This window comes from Petromyzon marinus, chromosome 50, assembly GCF_048934315.1.
Source record: "Petromyzon marinus isolate PM22_M1 ecotype Great Lakes invasive population chromosome 50, UKy_Petmar_22M1.pri1.0, whole genome shotgun sequence".
Taxonomy (NCBI): Eukaryota; Metazoa; Chordata; class Hyperoartia; order Petromyzontiformes; family Petromyzontidae; genus Petromyzon; species Petromyzon marinus.
Genome location: NC_133716.1, coordinates 7,133,411 through 7,154,366, shown reverse-complemented (window position 1 = coordinate 7,154,366; position 20,956 = coordinate 7,133,411). Strand labels below are relative to the sequence as shown.

General features: G+C 46.3%; 1 protein-coding gene across 2 annotated transcripts in view; it reads right to left on the bottom strand.

Annotated features, from left to right (window-relative positions):
• The window catches only part of LOC116953185 (BMP/retinoic acid-inducible neural-specific protein 1-like), a 115,553-nt gene that overhangs the window by 60,495 nt on the left and 34,102 nt on the right, over positions 1 to 20,956 (bottom strand). The window contains exons 2-3 of one of the 2 annotated variants that reach the window (XM_076074842.1): positions 8,872 to 9,051; positions 6,177 to 6,550 (exon numbers count right to left, since the gene is read on the bottom strand). In XM_076074842.1, coding sequence (XP_075930957.1) covers positions 6,177 to 6,505 — 329 coding nt within the window. In that variant the 5' untranslated portion in view covers positions 6,506 to 6,550; positions 8,872 to 9,051. The remainder of the gene's footprint in view (positions 1 to 6,176; positions 6,551 to 8,871; positions 9,052 to 20,956) is intronic. The other variant, XM_076074841.1, reaches the window with a different exon arrangement.

Below are 20,956 nucleotides of genomic sequence, written 5' to 3'. Positions count from 1 at the left end.
GAACGCCCACACCTTCTTTTTGAGCGCGTATGTTTTTCTCGCCGAAGTCACGGCAGGCCTACTGAGGCGCAAGACGGTAAACGACGCATTTGCGGTGGCCGCGGAACGTGAACGCGGCGGAAATTCGCCTGCGGCGAAGCAGTGCCGTTTCGTTTTTAACTCGGCTCACTCCTTCGCTCTTGGTTTTCCTTGACGACGGTCGCCAGCATTCCAAAACGGCGTCCATTGTCTTCCGAATGTTGAATGGGGCAAAAGCAGGCATACGTATTTATTTATCTATCTAAATGGAACTATTTTTACGTTGATTTTCATTGCAAGCTCAGGGCGAATAACGCTTTTACTCATGAAATCTCAGAAAAGGCTTCGATCCATAAAGTAATGAGACGATAACATTACGAATAATTTGGAGAAAAATAAAACCTTCAAAATATCAATGACGAACCAAATATTACATAAAGCAGCAGCTTCCAGACACCCGTCTTATCTTGCTCTTTTACAGCATTGTCAAGCTTGCAAATATGGGAACTTAAAGCTATCTTTATGACACTAGCCGCTTTGAAAAACACCACCTATCTGGACTGCCACATGCCATCCACACTCCCCCACCCCCTTTGAGAAAACCAATTCCGATGATTTCATTGCAGAGAGACACACCTCTGTGGCCGTGTTTACTCGTCAAAAAACGGTGAGGAAAAGTTCAAATTTCGCATCAACAGCAGAGTGCTGATCGAGACGTCGTGCCAACCCGGGAGTTTTTCGGAGGACGTGCGCCATCTGTGCTTCGTGACAATATTGGCTCTGAAATTTGCACAAGGGCCCAGACATATTGAGAATTAATGGAGTTGGGGGAGGAGGAATTCCTAGAAAATCCGATGAGAATGTTCAAATCCCGGTGCACCTGCGGTATGTGACGGTTAACTTTTCGAGCACGTCGGTAGCACCGAAGCCGACGGCCGATTGCTCTTTTGACACGTTATAGACGTGCTGGATAACGGAACATACGCATTTTCATGACATCATCCAGGATATTCTTGGTTCTCTCGGTAAAGTCACGTAGAAGGAAAACAATAAAATAATACAAATATAAAACAATAAAATTCTCACGACGTTTCGACTGCAACACAAGCAATCATCATCAGGTGTGAAACCACAGAAAGAAAATTAGAAAAAAGTGGCGGGTTTTTTTTTTACGTTAGCACCACGGAGAGCGATTTGATAGTTATTCAGATGGACGAGTCCATCTATGTTCGGAAAAGAGGAGGGGAGTGACGAAAATAATGGATGCGGTCTGAAAGCCACCGTAACCGTGAACAATCAATTAAGAACCGAAATGGTTTATCAAATCCTTCCAATGATTGCTAAGCCAGAATCCATCTTCTCGGTTGAAATTGTCTCTGTGTTTGTATATGCGGATAGCCTCATGAACGAATCTTTCATGGTAGCCAGATGGCTTGCAAAGAACCTCTGTCTTGGAGAAGTCAATGTCATGTGAGCCTACTAAATTATAACAGTGATCTGCCACGGCCGAGGTGTTGGTCCTACCGTGTTTTAGGTCTGCTTTGTGTTCACGAATGCGGTCCGAGACATGCCGTTTGGTTTCTCCAATGTAACTACTACCACAGAGGCAACTTAGTTTGTAGATGCCAGGGTACTGTATGTCCGGAATCACATCTTTTACAGACGGAACCAGATCACGGATTTTATGTAATGTGTTGAATCGGACCTGGATCTTGTGTTTATTCAAGATTTTGGAGATCTTTTTTGTGATCCCCGCAATGTAGGGTAAAGTGATGGTTTTGAAAGGCTCCTCAAGAGGGTCCTTCTTCATGGTTGGAGTGATAGTTTCGCGGATTGTGTAGTCGGAGTAACCATTAGCCTTAAGAGCTTGGTGTACGTGATTGAGTTCACTGGCTATGTGTTCCTGGTCGGATATGCATTGGGCTCTATGGTGCAGTCTTGATGATGGAATTCTTCTGGGATGGATGGTGGTGGGAATCCGGTTTCAGGTAAGCATCCGTATGGGTAGCTTTCCTGTAGACAGAGTGGCTCATTGAACCATCAGGTCACTTTTTTATTAGGACATCCAAAAAAGGTAGCTTGCCATCTTTTTCGACTTCCATGGTAAATCTGATGGCTGGGTGTATGGAATTGATGTGGTATTCACCAAAGTTCCTGTACCTGACACCATCGCAATCATTGAAGACTTGGTTCATCAAGGACTAAACACTGATGTACCCCCCCTGGTGAGACACTGCTTAACCAATACATACTTCACTTGGAATGGAACTTTCTACAAACAAACTGAGGGCACCCCAATAGGCTCCCCCCTATCTCCAGTTGTAGCCAACATTTTCATGGAGAAATTTGAGACTGATGCCATCCAGACTGCGACTCTGTGCCCAACCTTATGGAAGACGTACGTGGATGACACTTTGTCATCTGACCACATGGTCGGCCTGCTCTACACCAATTCCTCGACCACATCAATTCCATACACCCAGCCATCAGATTTACCATGGAAGTCGAAAAAGATGGCAAACTACTTTTTTTGGATGTCCTAATAAAAAAGAGACCTGATGGTTCAATGAGCCACTCTGTCTACAGGAAAGCTACCCATACGGATGCTTACCTGAAACCGGATTCCCACCACCATCCATCCCAGAAGAATTCCCTCATCAAGACTGCACCATAGAGCCCAATGCATATCCGACCAGGAACACATAGCCAGTGAACTCAAGCACGTACACCAAGCTCTTAAGGCTAATGGTTACTCCGACTACACAATCCGTGAAACTATCACTCCAACCATGAAGAAGGACCCTCTTGAGGAGCCTTTCAAAACCATCACTTTACCCTACATTGCGGGGATCACAAAAAAGATCTCCAAAATCTTGAATAAACACAAGATCCAGGTCCGATTCAACACATTACATAAAATCCGTGATCTGGTTCCGTCTGTAAAAGATGTGATTCCGGACATACAGTACCCTGGCATCTACAAACTAAGTTGCCTCTGTGGTAGTAGTTACACTGGAGAAACCAAACGACATGTCTCGGACCGCATTCGTGAACACAAAGCAGACCTAAAACACGGTAGGACCAACACCTCGGCCGTGTCAGATCACTGTTATAATTCAGTAGGCTCACATGACATTGACTTCTCCAAGACAGAGGTTCTTTGCAAGCCATCTGGCTACCATGAAAGATTCGTTCATGATGCTATCCACATATACAAACACAGAGACAATTTCAACCGAGAAGATGGATTCTGGCTTAGCAATCATTGGAAGGATTTGATAAACCATTTCGGGTCTTAATTGATTGTTCATGCTTACGGTGGCTTTCAGACCGCATCCGTTATTTTCGTCTCCCCCCTCCTCTTTTCTGAACATAGATGAACTCGTCCATCTGAATAACTGCTAAATCGCTCTCCGTGGTGCTAACTTAAAAAAGCTACTTTTTTCTAATTTTCTTGCTGTGGTTTCACACCTGATGATGATTGCTTGTGTTGCAGTCGAAACCTCGTGAGAATTGTATTGTTTTATATTTTTATTATTTTATTGTTTCCCTTCTACGTAACTTTACCGAAAGAAGCAAGAATACGAATCCCTGCAGTCACGAAAGCTTTAAATCAAATTCATCCAGGATATTATAATGAATAAGTGCGCTTTGGCAGAACGCATCCCTAGAAAAAAACTACAGACTATTTTTTTTTATTTTCCCAGGTGAAGCCCACCAGCTGTTGTTCAGAAGCGACCTGGCTATCACGAATGATAGCTCACCGAAGAGGCTTATCACGTGGACATTTACAATAGCTGTCAAACACTGGAAATGATAGTCAACAGTAATAACGGAAGGAACGTGTCCAAAATCACACCCACCGAGGAGACGCAGCGATGGAATCAACTCATGTGCAGCTGCTAGGCGGATTATTATCACAGACTGGTGAGAGATTGATGACAGTGGCTCAGGGGATTCCTTCAACAAGCAGTGAATTGAACATGGCCGATGATGATTACGATGCCAGAAGTCGGCTTTCTTTGGGCGAGTCTGGATCCACGGTAGCTGGTACCCGATGGATCGGGTATCGTGAGGCGCAGTTCGGGTTTGTAACGAAGGGCGATCGCATTGCACCGTACGCTTAACGGTGCTGTATTACACCGCATGGCTGAACGGCCAAGGTCTTTCGGTTGTATTTTAGTGTCTCTGTACCTCATCCTGCGTTTTGTCTTGTCCACACGCAATCGTGATCAATGTGCGCACAGAATTCAACACGTATGGCTCGGAGCGCAAAATGACGGGAGAGAAGTTAAGCGTTCACGGGCCAGTGTCAGTGTGCATTCCTCACATATCAATTACAGATTGAGTGTTTAACGATGAAGAGCAGTGGCACAGTCCTTGGCACACTCCGCTGTGAACCCGGTGACCCGAGTTTGAATCCTGGCTATGGATAACATCGGTGGCAAGTGATATCTGAACTTGCCAGCGGCATCTCGATCAATCGATCAATCGCCGTCCTTTATTCAACTGGGTGGAAGCCAATTTAAATAATCTATTTTGCAAAGGAGATCTTAGAACTTTAATTAGGCCAACGTGTGTTTAGTTTATATATTTTTTTACTTAGCACGTGGCCTCTGCGACACCTTGCATCTGACATTCAATAATTACGAATGACCCTACGGACGCTGTCTTAATGTCTTGATATTCATCAGATAGCATGCTTCCAGCAATCCCATGAAACTTATACACACGGGATGCAGTGGTGGAAGCACGGGTCAGTGCACCAAGCTATGAACCCGGCATCCCACGGTGATGAGATGTTTTCTTCCTCGCCTGGTATTCAGGAGGTTGGGGGTTCGATCACGACTCCGATGCCTGTTCTATATTTGGTGTTTACATGTTCTCCCCGTGGTAGCGTGGATTTTTTTTCTTTGGGTCCTCCGGTTTTTCCCTCCACATTTAGAGACATGCATTGAGTTTATTAGATTACTTTGGTGCTATAAATGTCCAAATGGTGGGCCACTTTGTTTGTTGAGCTATCATTTGTGACCAGATCGCCTCTGAAAAATAAGTTAATACCTCAGTGGGCTTTGTATGTGTATGGGTGATTTGTTTACCTTTCATGAACTATGCACTACTATCATGTTTTTTTTTTCCTGTTTGTTGTTGAAACGTCCTTACCTGCCCCTACTAGACATCTGTGAAAAGGAGCTTCATAGCTCATCGGATTCCTCCAGTATAAATAAATATTCTGATTCTGATCCCGACTTCAAATTCCGTCCATAATTGATGTCACCATTGGCGAGCAACATCTGAAAACCGTTGCCCTCACCTTGCGCTTTTACCAAACCCGAACTAACAAGCGTGGTGAAGTATGGTCAAACAAGCCCCCGTGACCGACGGGGCCGTATAGAGGCCTTCATCGAGCAGCGGATTGACAAAGAGCCACACACGCTCACGTTAACTTCGAAAAAGAAAAAAAACTAGGCACTGTGTGCCCAGGTCACGTGCCGCAATTCATTACGCGGCAAATAACTTGCAGAGATTACGCTGCAAAAGTTCAAAGTCTCAAAACCTTGCAGTTACATTTTATCAAAATTTAATAGTGAAATGTTGTCCCTCAAATTAAATTGCGCCCTCATCGGCGTAAGTGCAAGTCTTAGTTGGCGACACGTGTCGCTCCCAGCCCCTACCCCCAATCACCATCCCCCCATGCGTCCCGCGCCTTGCCAAGATCTGCACGCTGGTGGCGCGAGGTCACGGCATTGGCCCCTTGAATGGAAAACAATGATAATAATAAGAAACAACAACCATCATTCACAGCCGGACATCAAGGCACAGCCAGATTAAGACCTCCCGCTCCCCCCATTGCCGTGGCGGTCTGTCATGGGGCACCCTCGGTGGCTAGGAGATGTTAACTACCTCGCCAGGTATACAGGAGGTCGTGGGTTCGATCCCGACCCCGACGCCTACATATTTGGAGTTTGCGTGTTCTCCCCGTGGTCGCATGGATTTTTTTCTCCGAGTCCTCTGGTTTTTTCCCTCCACATTAAGAAACAAGCGTTTTAGAGTATTTGCCTCCCATAAATTTCCACCCGATAAGCCACTTCGTTGCGCTATCATTTCGTGGCCAAGTCGCTTCTATCGTCGAAGCCCCGGGCTGCCGCGTTGCCCACCTGTGTATGCGGTAGCGGGTGGTGAAACCCTGGCGGTAGCAGTCGCTGAAGTAGGAATATTCCGGAGCGTGGTGGAACGGCCCTCTCTCAGCCAGGAGCCATGATAGAGGCTCCGTGCCGCCACCTCTCAACTGCTGCTGCTGCTGTTGCTGCTGTTGCGACACCTGCTGCAGCTGCTTTGGCTGCTGCTGCTGCTGCTGAGAGAGGGAATGCAAAATTCTGGAGGCTGGGCCAGGTCCGATGGCCTGCGATGGCAAGGCCAGCCAGGGCTCGGCGATCCAGGGCCCCAGCAGCAGCCAGCAGAGGAGGTCAAACGGACGCCGACGCATCCTTCCCGACGGCGACCGCGCGCCTTCATTCTCGCACCATCGTCCCTGCACGCGTCACGACAACAACAACAACAACGATGACGACGATGACGACGATGACAACAAACTACGTTAGTAACGCGCCCGTGACGTAAACGAGCGTACCGGAGCGCGGAATGACATGCGAAGAGCAGTAGGGGAACGGGAGAGAACTATGAAGGGTAGGGATTGTTTTTTGTGTTTAGTTTGTTGTCTTTCCGCCGCACCTCCGATTAGCACGGCTGGCTACGTAGGTTGCTAAAGAAGGTCAACACACATATACACGTAAAGAACACACTCATCCATTCGCTCACCCACTCAGTCACCCACTGACGCACTCAACCACTCACCCACCCACCCACCTACTCACTCATTCAACAACAACAGCTTATATTTACGATGCACTCATGACATGACGGACATCTCAGAGAGCAAATAATGTATTGAAGAGGAACGGGAGAGTTGAACAAGGAAAGAAGAGAACGGAAGCTATTGCAACTATTTTTATTCTAGCAGGCAAGGCCCACTGAGCTATACTCTGGTTCTTTCGGTAAAGTCACGTGGGTAGAAATAAAATCAATCACGACGTTTCGAACGCAACGCAAGTGAGCTGTGTTAAGTACTGCTGAGGTAGTCTTGCGAGTGAATGGACGCAAGGTCTCAGACAGAAATCGGGCCAGTTTGTAGGTGGTTGAGTTGATGGTGGAAACGATGGGACGAAGTAGAGTACCTTCTTTATGGATTTTTGGAAGACCATAGAATCTGGGTGGTCTAGCAGCCGAAGGTTTTAGGGAGAGCTGCTCGATTGGTTGGATTAGAGACGTCGAATTAGTGATGATATTGTTGTTTTTTTGTAGCCAGGCGATTGGTAGGATCTTTGTTGATTTGAGCTATATAGCTGTTTTTCAGAAGCGACCTGGCCACAAAAGAAAGCTCAACGAAGTGGCTCATCATGTGGAAATGTATAGCGGTCAAATACTCAAAATGCACTTTTATAAATGTGGAGGGAAAAACCGGAGGACCAGGAGAAAAATCCACGTGACCACGGGGAGAGAATCACGCAAACTCCAAAATATACAGGATTCACGGTCGGGATAGATCCCACGACCTCCTGCACACCAAGCGAAGGAGTTAACATCTCGTGATGAAGGGGGGGGGGGGAGCCCGGCGTTTAGTTTTTTGGGAGAGACTTAAAAGCACAGGGGGGGGGAGGGCGACTGGGTGGAGTCGCTTGTGGAGGGAGTCATCCCTGAGGCTAAAACGTCGTACAGTGAGGGAAAAAAGTATTTGATCCCCTGCTGATTTTGTACGTTTGCCCACTGACAAAGAAATGATCAGTCTATAATTTTAATGGTAGGTTTATTTGAACAGTGAGAGACAGAATAACAAAAAAAATCCAGAAAAACGCATGTCAAAAATGTTATAAATTGATTTGCATTTTAATGAGGGAAATAAGTATTTGACCCCCTCTCAATCAAGACAGATTTCTGGCTGCCAGGTGTCTTTTATACAGGTAACGAGCTGAGATTAGGAGCACACTCTTAAAGGGAGTGCTCCTAATCTCAGCTTGTTACCTGTATAAAAGGCACCTGTCCACAGAAGCAATCAATCAATCAGATTCCAAACTCTCCACCATGGCCAAGACCAAAGAGCTCTCCAAGGATGTCAGGGACAAAATTGTAGACCTACACAAGGCTGGAATGGGCCAGAAATATTTCTGATTGAGAGGGGGTCAAATACTTATTTCCCTCATTAAAATGCAAATCAATTTATAACATTTTTGACATGCGTTTTTCTGGATTTTGTTGTTGTTATTCTGTCTCTCACTGTTCAAATAAACCTACCATTAAAATTATAGACAGATCATGTCTTTGTCAGTGGGCAAACGTACAAAATCAGCAGGGGATCAAATACTTTTTTCCCTCACTGTACACCGCCGGTCGACCAGCGGATCTTGGGAGCAAGGACGAGTCTATAGCACATGGTTCGGTGCAATACGGTAATATTATTTTCTGAAAAAAACACCTTATTTTTTGGGCCTATGGAATATTCAACAAAGGCACACCATCTAATTTCCTGTGCAGTTGTGCGAAGTCCCAGGGTCACTGACAGGTGAGAATAGCAAAATGGGTTCTCAAATAAATATATAAGTAGAACAGGCAAGTCCGTTCCCTTCAGCAACGTGCAGCCACCTAAATCTCCGCGACGGGAAAGGAGATGGGAATCTGTGACTCAAGATTGCATTTTTTGCGCGATTGTTGGTGCTTATATCTTTGTTAACTCAAGCATAAAGTTCCCTGTTTCGTCGCAGTCACGTGAAGCCGCCGCGGCGCAGTGGTTAGCCATACCGGAACCGCGATCCAGAGGTCGCCCGGTTCGATTCAATCTCCCAAAAGGCGCGGCAGTTTCTTAGCTCCCACCGCCTCGGTCGACCCAGCGGCGTGAATGGTTGCAGCGCGGTCGGTCGGTCGGACGGTCGGTCGGCAGGCCGCGCAAAGCATGGGGAACTCCCACCTCTTCCCAGGTGGCTTGGCCAGCGTGGAAGAGTAGGCCAATGGAAAAAAAAACAACAAATCTCCTCTAGAGAAGGCACCTCTGTAGAGGATCCCTAGAGTCTGACGGCCTCTTTCCACCCGCAATTTGCAGGGCTGCACCTTTCACCGCATTTGATGTCCGTTTCCCTTTTGGCAAAGACGTGAGCGTCCAAATCTCCGCAATGGTAAAGGCAGATGGGGAATGCGACCTGAGATTGTATTTTCGCGCGACGGCTGCATCTCATTTCTTTGAACGGTCACCTCAAGGATAAAGTCCCCCCGTGTTGGTCACCACTTTGAGTTCGGCAGTGGTCGTGTGCCGCTTGTGTTTTAGCCACCGTCCTGTCCTGGCTCCAAGCCGAGACCAGGTCAACTCCGCGTGTAAATTTAGCTGATTGGCATGAGCCGATTCAATCAGCTCGTGTGTTTTTTTTACAGGAGCGGGTTTAAACAAACAAAAAAATCCACAGTATTACAAGATTCGTAATGTATCGATTGGCTCCAGATACCTTACGTCCGTGTGATTAATCGCACAACGTTTTGATGAATGCGTCTTTTAATTTTAGAACATTTTTTTACCTTCTCTGCTCATGAAAAAAAAATTACGTGAATATTTTACTTTAGTATCTTACACCGCATTTACAATGCCAAAAATGCAACACAGTGCTCTGACGGTGCAATATTAGTTGCTTGCGTCTGTTAATTTTGTCATATCTAAAATTTAGATTTCAAGCTTTCGTGACTGCAGTAATTCATATTCTTAGCTCCTTCGGTAAAGACAATTTCAACCGAGAAGATGGATTCTGGCTTAGCAATCATTGGAAAGATTTGATAAACCATTTCAGGTCTTAATTGATTGTTCACGCTTACGGTGGCTTTCAGACAGCATACATTAATTTTTCGTCTCCCCCCTCCTCTTTTCAGAACATAGATGGACTAGTCCTTCTAAATAAACTGCCAAATCGCTGCGCGTGGCGCTGACGTTTTTTATAAATAAATACACCGTTTAAAAATAAATTAATTAATGCAAACCGACACACCTGATGACGACCGTTTGTGTTATGGTCGAAACGTCGTGAGAATTTTTATTGTTTTATATATATTTTATTGTTTCCCTTCAACGTGGCTTTACCGAAAGAGCTAAGAATTTGTCATATCTAGTTAAATGATGACATAACCCTGCTGCTCTATTTAAGACCGGGAGCAAGTGAGGGCTTTACCATTCTGGCGAATTGCCCGATGATGCTGGATGTATTTACCAGCGAAACGTCGTACTCAAACTGTAAATGTTGTGGATTCACTCTTCAACACACCAGTGGGCTAAAGTAGTGAATTATTTGTCTTTTGTCAACGTGACACTTTTGTTTTGCTGATTGGCCGTGTCGGGTGGTGGAGGGTTACGACACATTTATAAACAACGCGATCTAACCCAAAAACCTTTATTATGAATATCTAGAAATACTCATGCGTTTCCGCTTGAAACAACGACGGACCAGCGTGGCGAAGTATGGTCAAACAATCCCCACGACCAGCACGGCGTGCGTAGGTAGGCCCGCGTCCAGCAGCGGAACGAGAAAGCAATTTTGACAAACGCGCGTGACTAATCCAAAGGCGTACAATATTTTGTTGTTGTTACAGGCTCAAAATACCCAAAACCCCAAGCAGCAGTGACAAAACAGCGCTACTGAAAGCAGAAAGAGATAAGCATTGATCGTTTTAAAATTATTATTATTAAGCAAAGTTGCAAGAACTTGGGAGAATAGACGATGGGGGGGAATTTCAACGTTGAGCGGCGCGAGGGAAGAGGCGGAGAGAGAGGGGGGAGCCGAGCGGTGGTCGAACGGTAGAACACTTTGACTCTCAGTAAGGTAACAGTCAACAAGTAAAGCACGCATGACGAACTTCTTTCACGCCGTACGTAGCCAACCATGCTCATCGAAGGTGCTGGTAGCTACACCACCCCAATGTGTGCCAACCAAGCCATAGCAGGTCCATGCTAACGGTCGTTGTTGTTGCAGAATACCACAATGAGGGTGCATCGACTGTCTAAGCTCGTGTGTGTGTGTGGATCACGTGTGTGTGTGTGTGGATCACGTGTGTGTGGATCACGTGTGTGTGTGGATCACGTGTGTGTGTGTGTGGATCATGTGTGTGTGTGTGGATCACGTGTGTGTGTGTGGATCACGTGTGATGAGCAGTCATGTACCGTGCTACGAAACCCGGCGGCCCAAGTTCAATCCCCTGCCACGGCTACCATCGGTGCCCTTCTGTCGTCCGGCTGATGTAGATGCAGAGCATCAGCCACAATTTCACATTCCGGTGGTCAAGCCGGACAACCGTGTCAGGAGCAGCGGATGTGCATCGCATTCGTGTTTGTGGATCTGTCAATGCGTCGTTATACGTTGTATGGTCTGCTCTGGATGCCCACAGTAGCAGACTGGAGAGTTTTAAATTTCCCATTTGTGCATCACGTATACCATCGGTGGTGATTATGGGAAACATGTCCTGGGCTTCCGCCGAGGTCGAAACATCCTCAAAAGAATAGCTGGTGTGGTTCGTAAGCATCTGCAGTGGTGGTACAATGATAGCCAGGCATGGTTTATTTATGTACGTCGAACTTATTTCGCACCGTACGTAGCCAACTGTGCTAATCGGTGGTGCTTGGCCACCCCGCACCGTTCCGCACCTGCGGGTATGGTGGTCGCACGCAGTGCGGGTGACACAAAACATTCAACGGCGCACAGAATGACTTTGGGCAACAGCCCCCTAAACTGCGTCGCACGAGCGACGAACGCTCCTGTGATTCCCAGAGCGATGAGCAGCACGCTGCAGGGTAGCAGCGCGTCTCCCACGGCCGGTGCGGCCGCTCGCCGTAATAATATTGAGGAATGATCGCTTGCAAATTGTTTTCAAAATTTGGCCGTCAAGTCTCCTTACGCGCTCCGCGTTCTGGCATTTACCGGCACACCATTCTTTGTTTAGTTTGTTGCTCCTTCCCCCCTCCGCACTCTCCGACTAGCACGGCTGGGCTAGGTGCGGTGCGAAAGAAGTTTAACGTACGAACGTTCATCTCGCCCACCCCCCCCCCCGCCGCGCCCCAAAATCGACAATGCACATCATTACCTCCACTCCAATGTGCCATGAGTATGGATGACAGTGTCCCCCCCCCCCCCCGGTACACATCACGTGTGTGGCTAAAGTATCCCCGGATTATTAGAAAGGGCAGCCCTGCTTCATAACGCAATGCGACGTCGCGCTGTGCGCTGGCGGTCAAACGAAACAAAAGTCGCGAGCGAAAAGATTCATTGTTCATCGAAACCTGTCATCCAAAATATCCTCAGCTATTGCTTCCTACGTCAAATTGAAACCTCTGAAAATATGTTAACTCCCTGGCCTGTTATACAGGAGGTCGTGGGATTGTTTCCGACCCTGACCCCTGCTGTATATTTGTAGTTTGCATTTTCTACCCCCGTGGTCGCGTGGATTTTTCCTTCCGCATTTAGAAACGTGCGTTCATATCATTTGGCTGTTGCTATACATTCCCACGTGACAAGCCACTTCGTTGAGCTTCCCTTCTTGGGTAGGTCGCTTCTGAAAATTAAATTGTTGAAGTCTTCCAAAAATAAAAGGAGGTTTTATTTATTTATTTTATACTCCCCCCCCCTCCTCCCTGCCCCCCCCCCCCCCAAAAAAAAATGGTAGTGTCTAGTAAAATGCGGCAAGATATATCCATCTTGAAAATGTGGGTAAACTGGCTTTTGTCTAATTCACATCTCGAGAGTAATATAACTGCAACGGACCTCAATTACACCGCGTAAATATTTCATTGGCACAACTTCATTACGACAACAATAAAACATTCATGTGGAACAAAATGTCGTACAAACTAGGGGAGTAACGATGCATCAATTAACATAAATTAATGAGATTGCGATGCAATGCATTTGGAGGAGGAATGCTGCTGCAATCATAACACATTAGGAAGCCACTGGAGCTATGCACTGGATTGCAAACTCATTTCTTTAGAACTGCTTTTTGTGTTTAGTTTGTTCTCCTTCCCCACGCACCTCCGATGAGCACGGTTGGTTACGTTTCTGTGTGAAAGAAGTTCAACATGCAAACATACATGATGGTTGGCACACTGGACTCGCGATTCATAGATCGCAGGTTCGATCTCCAGGCACGCGCGGCCGTCAAAACAATGCCCACCATTCTTACATTTCCCCACCCAGAAATGGGTACAACCACAGTGAGTTGCCCGGTAGATCGTATGTGGTGGGGTAAAGAGTGGTTACTCTCAACCCGACGGAGCCGAGGGGGGGGGGCGACAGAGCCGGGGGGGAAGGCGACGGCGCGAGCAGAAGGAGCCGACACTGACTCACTCACACATCATACACTGACTCACTCACACATCATACACTGACTCACTCACACATCATGCACTGACTCACTCACACATCATGCACTGACTCACTCACACATCATGCACTGACTCACTCACACATCATGCACTGACTCACTCACACATCATGCACTGACTCACTCACACATCATGCACTGACTCACTCACACATCATGCACTGACTCACTCACACATCATACACTGACTCACTCACACATCATGCACTGACTCACTCACACATCATACACTGACTCACACATCATGCACTGACTCACTCACACATCATGCACTGACTCACTCACACATCATGCACTGACTCACTCACACATTATACACTGACTCACTCACACATCATGCACTGACTCACTCACACATCATGCACTGACTCACTCACACATCATGCACTGACTCACTCACACATCATGCACTGACTCACTCACACATCATGCACTGACTCACTCACACATCATGCACTGACTCACTCACACATCATGCACTGACTCACTCACACATCATACACTGACTCACTCACACATCATGCACTGACTCACTCACACATCATACACTGACTCACTCACACATCATGCACTGACTCACTCACACATCATGCACTGACTCACTCACACATTATGCACTGACTCACTCACACATCATGCACTGACTCACTCACACATCATGCACTAACTCACACATCATGCACTGACTCACTCACACATTATACACTGACTCACTCACACATCATGCACTGACTCACTCACACATCATGCACTGACTCACTCACACATCATACACTGACTCACTCACACATCATGCACTGACTCACTCACACATCATGCACTGACTCACTCACACATCATGCACTGACTCACTCACACATCATACACTGACTCACTCACACATCATGCACTGACTCACTCACACATCATACACTGACTCACTCACACATCATGCACTGACTCACTCACACATCATGCACTGACTCACTCACACATTATGCACTGACTCACTCACACATCATGCACTGACTCACTCACACATCATGCACTAACTCACACATCATGCACTGACTCACTCACACATTATACACTGACTCACTCACACATCATGCACTGACTCACTCACACATCATGCACTGACTCACTCACACATCATACACTGACTCACTCACACATCATGCACTGACTCACTCACACATAATGCACTGACTCACTCACACATCATACACTGACTCACTCACACATCATACACTGACTCACTCACACATCATGCACCGACTCACTCACACATCATACACTGACTCACTCACACATCATGCACTGACTCACTCACACATCATACACTGACTCACTCACACACCATACACTGACTCACTCACACATCATACACTGACTCACTCACACATCATACACTGACTCACTCACACACCATACACTGACTCACTCACACCATGCACTGACTCACTCCAACATCATGCACTGACTCGCTCATCATGCGCTTACTCACTCACACATCATACACTCGCACAACCACTGACTCATTCACTCATCATACACAGGTTCACTCATTGTGTGCTGGCTCACTCGCACAATATGCACTGACTCGCTCATCATGCGCTTACTCACTCACACATCATACACTGACTCACTCACACATCATGCACTGACTCGCTCATCATGCGCTTACTCACTCACACATCATACACTGACTCACTCACACCATGCACTGACTCACTCACACATCATGCACTAACTCGCTCATCATGCGCTTACTCACACATCATACACTGGGAGTGTCGTGCTGCCAGCTATGGCTGCAGTTTTTTTGTCGTACGTGTTATGTATATCGTTTATACTGATAGGAACGAAGTTGTAAACTGAGTGTAACAGCCTGCAATAGATTAATGTGTCCGTCCCTCCGTCCCCTTTCAATACTTTAACGAAGTGAAATCTCGTGCTGTTGGGTGTAAAATCAGCAATAGACAGTGCAGAGACTTGTCCTACCAGCCCACCCTGCAGGGACCTGTTTGTTAAATTTAAAATCGCAGTTCCTATGATAACTGTTGTTACATTGTTTATATAGCTTTATTTTGGTTATTCGAAAATATATGGTTAATCTAAATTGTCTTATGGTTGTTGTTATTGGCTTGCACCACATTGTGATTTTTGCACACAGCGTTTTAACATGTTTTTTGCGTGGAATATTTGTTGGTTTATTCCAGGATGTTTCTGTTACGCGTTGTCGCTTTAAGATGTTCTGTGTTCAAATGTTGTTTGTTGCGGTTGCACCCGACTTAAGAGCCGCATGGCTCACAGGGCTATACCTAATAAATGAAACTTGAATCCAGCGTGCAAGAGTAGGTCTAAACACTCCCTCGAGTTGAGGCCCTTCAGCCGGCAATGACGTGAGCAAGAAATTGCAGGGCTGCGCCTTTAGCCCCTTACACTACAACTGCACCTTCACAGGCATTGAGTCATGTATGCTGTGTCAGAATGGATGTTTTGCCAATTTATATATTTTGTACATAATGGGTTCGCGTGACCCCCTGCAGTCACTTGGAAGGTGGCTGCTTCTGAAAGGAATTGCTGAAAAAAATATATACCGTGCAGCAGCATGGAAACCCGCTACAAGTATACACGCATGCTTAATGAGCAGTGGACTCTTAAAGCCATCCTCACGAAATGTACTTCAATCCCCACTGATTGCACGCCCCGAAAAAAAATGGCAAGCCGAGAAAGCTATCGAATCAACCGATCCGAACGGCTCAAGGTGCGCGGGCAACACCCCAAGCGAAATCAGAACCCTAACAAAACATATTTACAGCCAGTGTTTACGCAATCAATTCCCTGCGTCCGAGGTGTACATTACTAGAGCGCGCAGACGAGACAGCGGTGCCTAATGAATGCTGAATTAGCAGGTGGTAGGGCGACGGCGCTACGGCGTGTGTCTGGCATCGAAATTAGCCTCGGCGCGTCCGCCGTGGCGGTCAGGCTAAGGTGCCCCCTTTTTTGGGGGGGAGGGTGCGACGTTTGGAAAATCCCGTGATTGCGTTTTTCCTTCTGAGCAACAGCTAAATGTCAATTATCTCCCTTTGGGCCAGATGTTTCTTATCTGTGAGCAACAGAGATAGCGCTTGTGACCTCGAATTGCGAGTCCCTTGTTAGTCAGTATCTATAGTACGCCGCGATTGCGCGCTTATTTATTTATTCGTGGAATTGCCTCGAAATCCCAACGTTTGAAAATGAGATCCGAAGGAAGGTGCATTAGCATCCGCTGCACGGGGCTTCATTTGCAATGCATTGCTTATGGCTACCGTCTAACGGCGCAGGCCAGCAATTGCTTGTTCACGCTGCTGATGAGAACTCAGCCCCTCCAGGGGGTAAGTTGGCCTACTCTTCCGCACTGGCCGGACATCTCGGAAGAGACGGGAGTACCCACGCTTTACCCCACCACAGGTGACCTGCCAATTGACGAACCGTAAAATGCTTGCGGACAAAGTCAAACATTTTTTTAGTTGAGAAATTGAATTATTTTCGTTTTTCTGCTACGCATTGCGCAGTCTAATGAAGCTGAGCTGCCTTACCTGTGTGGCCTTTTCAGTTCTTGGCCATTTTATGAATGCTGAATTTTTTAGCCATTTTACAAAAACGATAGATCGTTCAAGGGGGAAGCCATGTCGAGTAAGGTCAGCAAAGTTGGAGCTTATTCTTTGGTTCTTTCGGTAAAGTAACGTAGAATGAGAATAAAATAATAAAATAAAACAGTAAAATTCTCACGACGTTTCGGCCACAACACAAGTAGCCATCCTCAGGTGAAGAAACAGGACTGTCCAGAAGACAGCGCTTGAGCGAAACGTCGTGAGAATTTTATTGTTTATTTTATTATTTTATTCACATTCTACGTGACTTTACCGAAATAACCAAAGAAGATGAATCCTTGCAGTCACGAAAGCTTTAAATTCAAAAAGTTGGAGCTCTTTGTGAGATTTTTTTTTAAATAATAAAGCAAACAATAAAGTATTGGCTCATGTTTATGGGTTGGTCGTAAATTTATCATCCATTTTTTTTAATGAATACAGACGTCAGTTTGAACTAGGTTGATAAAGCTACTCGCAGCCTCACACACTTGATTGTGTAAAGATTGTATCGAATGTGTCTCATCCCTCTAATCCCCCACGTGGCCTCCATGGCATTACCAAAAAAACAACGTCGTATAGAGGTTCAAGAAAGTCCCAGGTGTTCGCCACAATTTCAGCTGTGGTCGTTTCGAAAGTGCTCCTGAAGATCACTCAAGATAACCAGTAAAAAAATGCGAATAAAAATAATATTTCCGGCATTTCAGTCACACGGTCTAATTACAATTCTTCAATAAGTCATGTACGGCCCTTTGTTAATCCACTGCTGGATAAAGGCCTCCCCAAGCAATCACCTTCTCTCATTATTCCTCAATGCAGCAATGCACCTAGCCTCCCATTCCTTGGATGACACTCCGTGGAAATTCCTGTACGGCCAACATCATCCCTTCTAGCGACGTGTCCTTTCCAAGCCCACTTGCTTTTCCACAAAGTTTGAATGATGTCTTTATCCACTGAATGCCCTCTAACCCACGTGCTCCTCTCTCTCTCTCTCGTCTCTTGGTTTAATTGCAAGCAGGCGTTTTTTTTGTTTTGGCTAATTGTTGCACTTTTGATGAATTCAGAAACACTTATCATTTTTCGACGAAAGAAATGGACAAGACCGTGAAAAGCGCACAAAGAAGCACGGGAGAGGTGGCACGTGTCGCTTGCTCCGAGAGACGGGAACAAGGAACGCAAGTCAGAGACGCCGCTTGGGCAGGACACGTTGCTAGAGAAGGCGGCGGTAGCTGCCCGTCAAGAGCGATGGCAGAGTGGCAGCCAAAGGGAGGCGTCCACTGCGGAGATGGAGCAGCGAAATCGGCCCGCGATGGGTGCGTTGCGAGACCGTGGGAACGTTCGCAACGGATTTGGATCGGCCCTTCGTCCAGGAGTGGTTAGATTACGTCCGCCGTTTCTAACTGCGGATGTATTGTCGGACATGTGGAGTATTTTTAGAGTGCACGTAAGTGTTAAAGTTGCCTCTGTGAGCTTCAGCGCTGCTCGTTATTTTCGCGGCTATGGGTATCTGTGAATGCGATAATTACTGAGTGCCGCATCGCACTATAACACTAACTTTAACAGTGGGTTTCATCTATAACTCAGTGTCTCCGAAATTAAACAAGTGGGTCTTTTCGATTTAAAGCTTTCGTGACTGCAAGGATTCATCTTCTTTGGTTCTTTCGGTAAAGTCACGTAGAATGAGAATAAAATAATAAATTGATAAAATAAAATAACACAATAATATTCTCACGACGTTTCGGCCACAACATTTTGGATCAGCGCTGTCCTCCAGACAGTCTCGTCCCTTCACCTGATGAAGGCCGCTTGTGTTGTGACCGAAACGTCGTGAGAATATTATTGTTATTTTATTTTATCAATTTATTATTTTATTCTCATTCTATGTGACTTTACCGAAAGAACCAAAGAAGTGGGTCTTTTATTTTAACATGAAAATAATGAAATCCGTAGCAATAATAATAATAATGCTGATGTATTCATACAGGTAAGCTCCAATGAGTCTCAATACTTCTTGAGCAGCAAGAGGGTTCTGCACTGTGATGTTTGGCCAGTTTCCACGAGTGTTTTGCATGTGGCAAGAAACCAGAACGCCCGGAGAAAAGACACAGACACACGTGAAGAGGTGACAGATTTGATAATTCGATTATTGTACGGCCATCTCCTGACCTTTCATCAGCCACTTGTTAAGCAATAACTTGGGAAATTGTGGATAAATGTACCATGCCATTTTTTAGTGGCCTGGAAATCATACATTTGAGGAATTTGTCAATTCGCTGCTTTGAAGAGGACCTCAAATGCTATGTCAAATCTAGATTTGAAGTCTCCGTGACTGCAGGGATCCATACTCTTTGGTTCTTTCGGTAAAATCACGTAAGGTATAAAATAAAATAAATCAAATCACTTCAGCAATTGTTTCCTGCTGTGGTTGTCCCACCTGATGACGGATGCTTGTGTTGCGCCCGAAACGTCGTGATTAAATTTATTTTATTTTATACCTACGTGACTTTACCGAAAGAACCGACGAGTATGCTACAGTGTGTCAAACTTGGGGGGGCAGCGTATGACGATGCCTCCCCATGCTGGTTCGTGCGGGTTGATCACAACGGGTAAGGAGGATCTCAAGGCCGGTTCAGGTATTATCCGCCAAACGCACGAGCCGTGGCCGGGGATTTGAGTGCGACCTCATAACGAGTACGTTATTATTCATAAGGTCAAACTCGCTACACACACACACACACAGTGTTTGCCACAAATGAATAACGACACCTCGCTGATCTCGTCAAGGATTGTAAACCATCGTCACGCGAAAACTCCGGTCATCACATCGCAGCAGCGGTGGCTTTTGGGCTGCTGGCCATCGAACAAAGACGACCGTCACCGCATCGCGCGGCGCTTTCAGATGCGCTTCCGCGGCCGTCTGGAATGCTCTTTCCTTCCCGATATTAGGAAGCCACTGGAGCGATGCACTCTTAAATCAACTAATTTCTTTACAACTGACTTCTGTGTTTAGTCTGTTGTCCCTTCCCCCCACGCCGCCGATTAGCACGGTTGTCTACGTACGGTGCGAAAGAAGTTCAACATACATGAGTAGAGTAAAAATGTGGACGTGACGTCATGTGTGCCGTCCAGTGCGATGACGTGTGACGGAACATGAACGTCATGCGTGCTGGGTGGGGCAATGACGTCACGTCTCCTCGAGTATTTAGGGGGGGGGGGGACCCCGTGACGAAAGCGGGGTCACTGTGGGAACGGGTCATGGTAGAAGGGTGAAGGTGGAGCGAGTGGTGAGTCTGGGGAGAAGCCAGTGGAAGCCGTTGGAGGTGCTTCTCTCTCCGGTCGGTGGAGTTGGCAGAGTCCCCGATCCGACGCGAGAGAGAGAGAGAGAGACCGGAGCTAGCCGGGCTGGGACCAGACAGAGTAGGGTCGTGTGGAAGGACTCGGTCTAGGAATCCCTAACCCCTGGGAGTTGTTACACCCTTGTGTTATTGTTAATAACTATAATAAACCTTTGGCGCAAGCCCTTGACCTTCAAGTCGTCGCCGGGAAGTCCTCAACACATCTCTGGTGAACCGGTTCATGAAACGGTGCGCTAACCACTGTGCCACCGCTCAATATCCAGTGTGGTTATCTAAAAATATTGTGCGACATATGACTTTTAAATGGGTCTATTTTCTGCTCGGCGAGGACACATTAATATTTGAACACTTAATTTATTTTCTATTAATGAAAAAAAATCAATGTTATATTCAATTTGAGAAAATCAATTGGGATCACTCTAATTGTATCGCGTGTTCATAAAATTGAAAGAGTTAGTGTCAGTGCTGATGCTGCATCTATTGTAGGTGCCGTCACTTTGCATTTCAGTT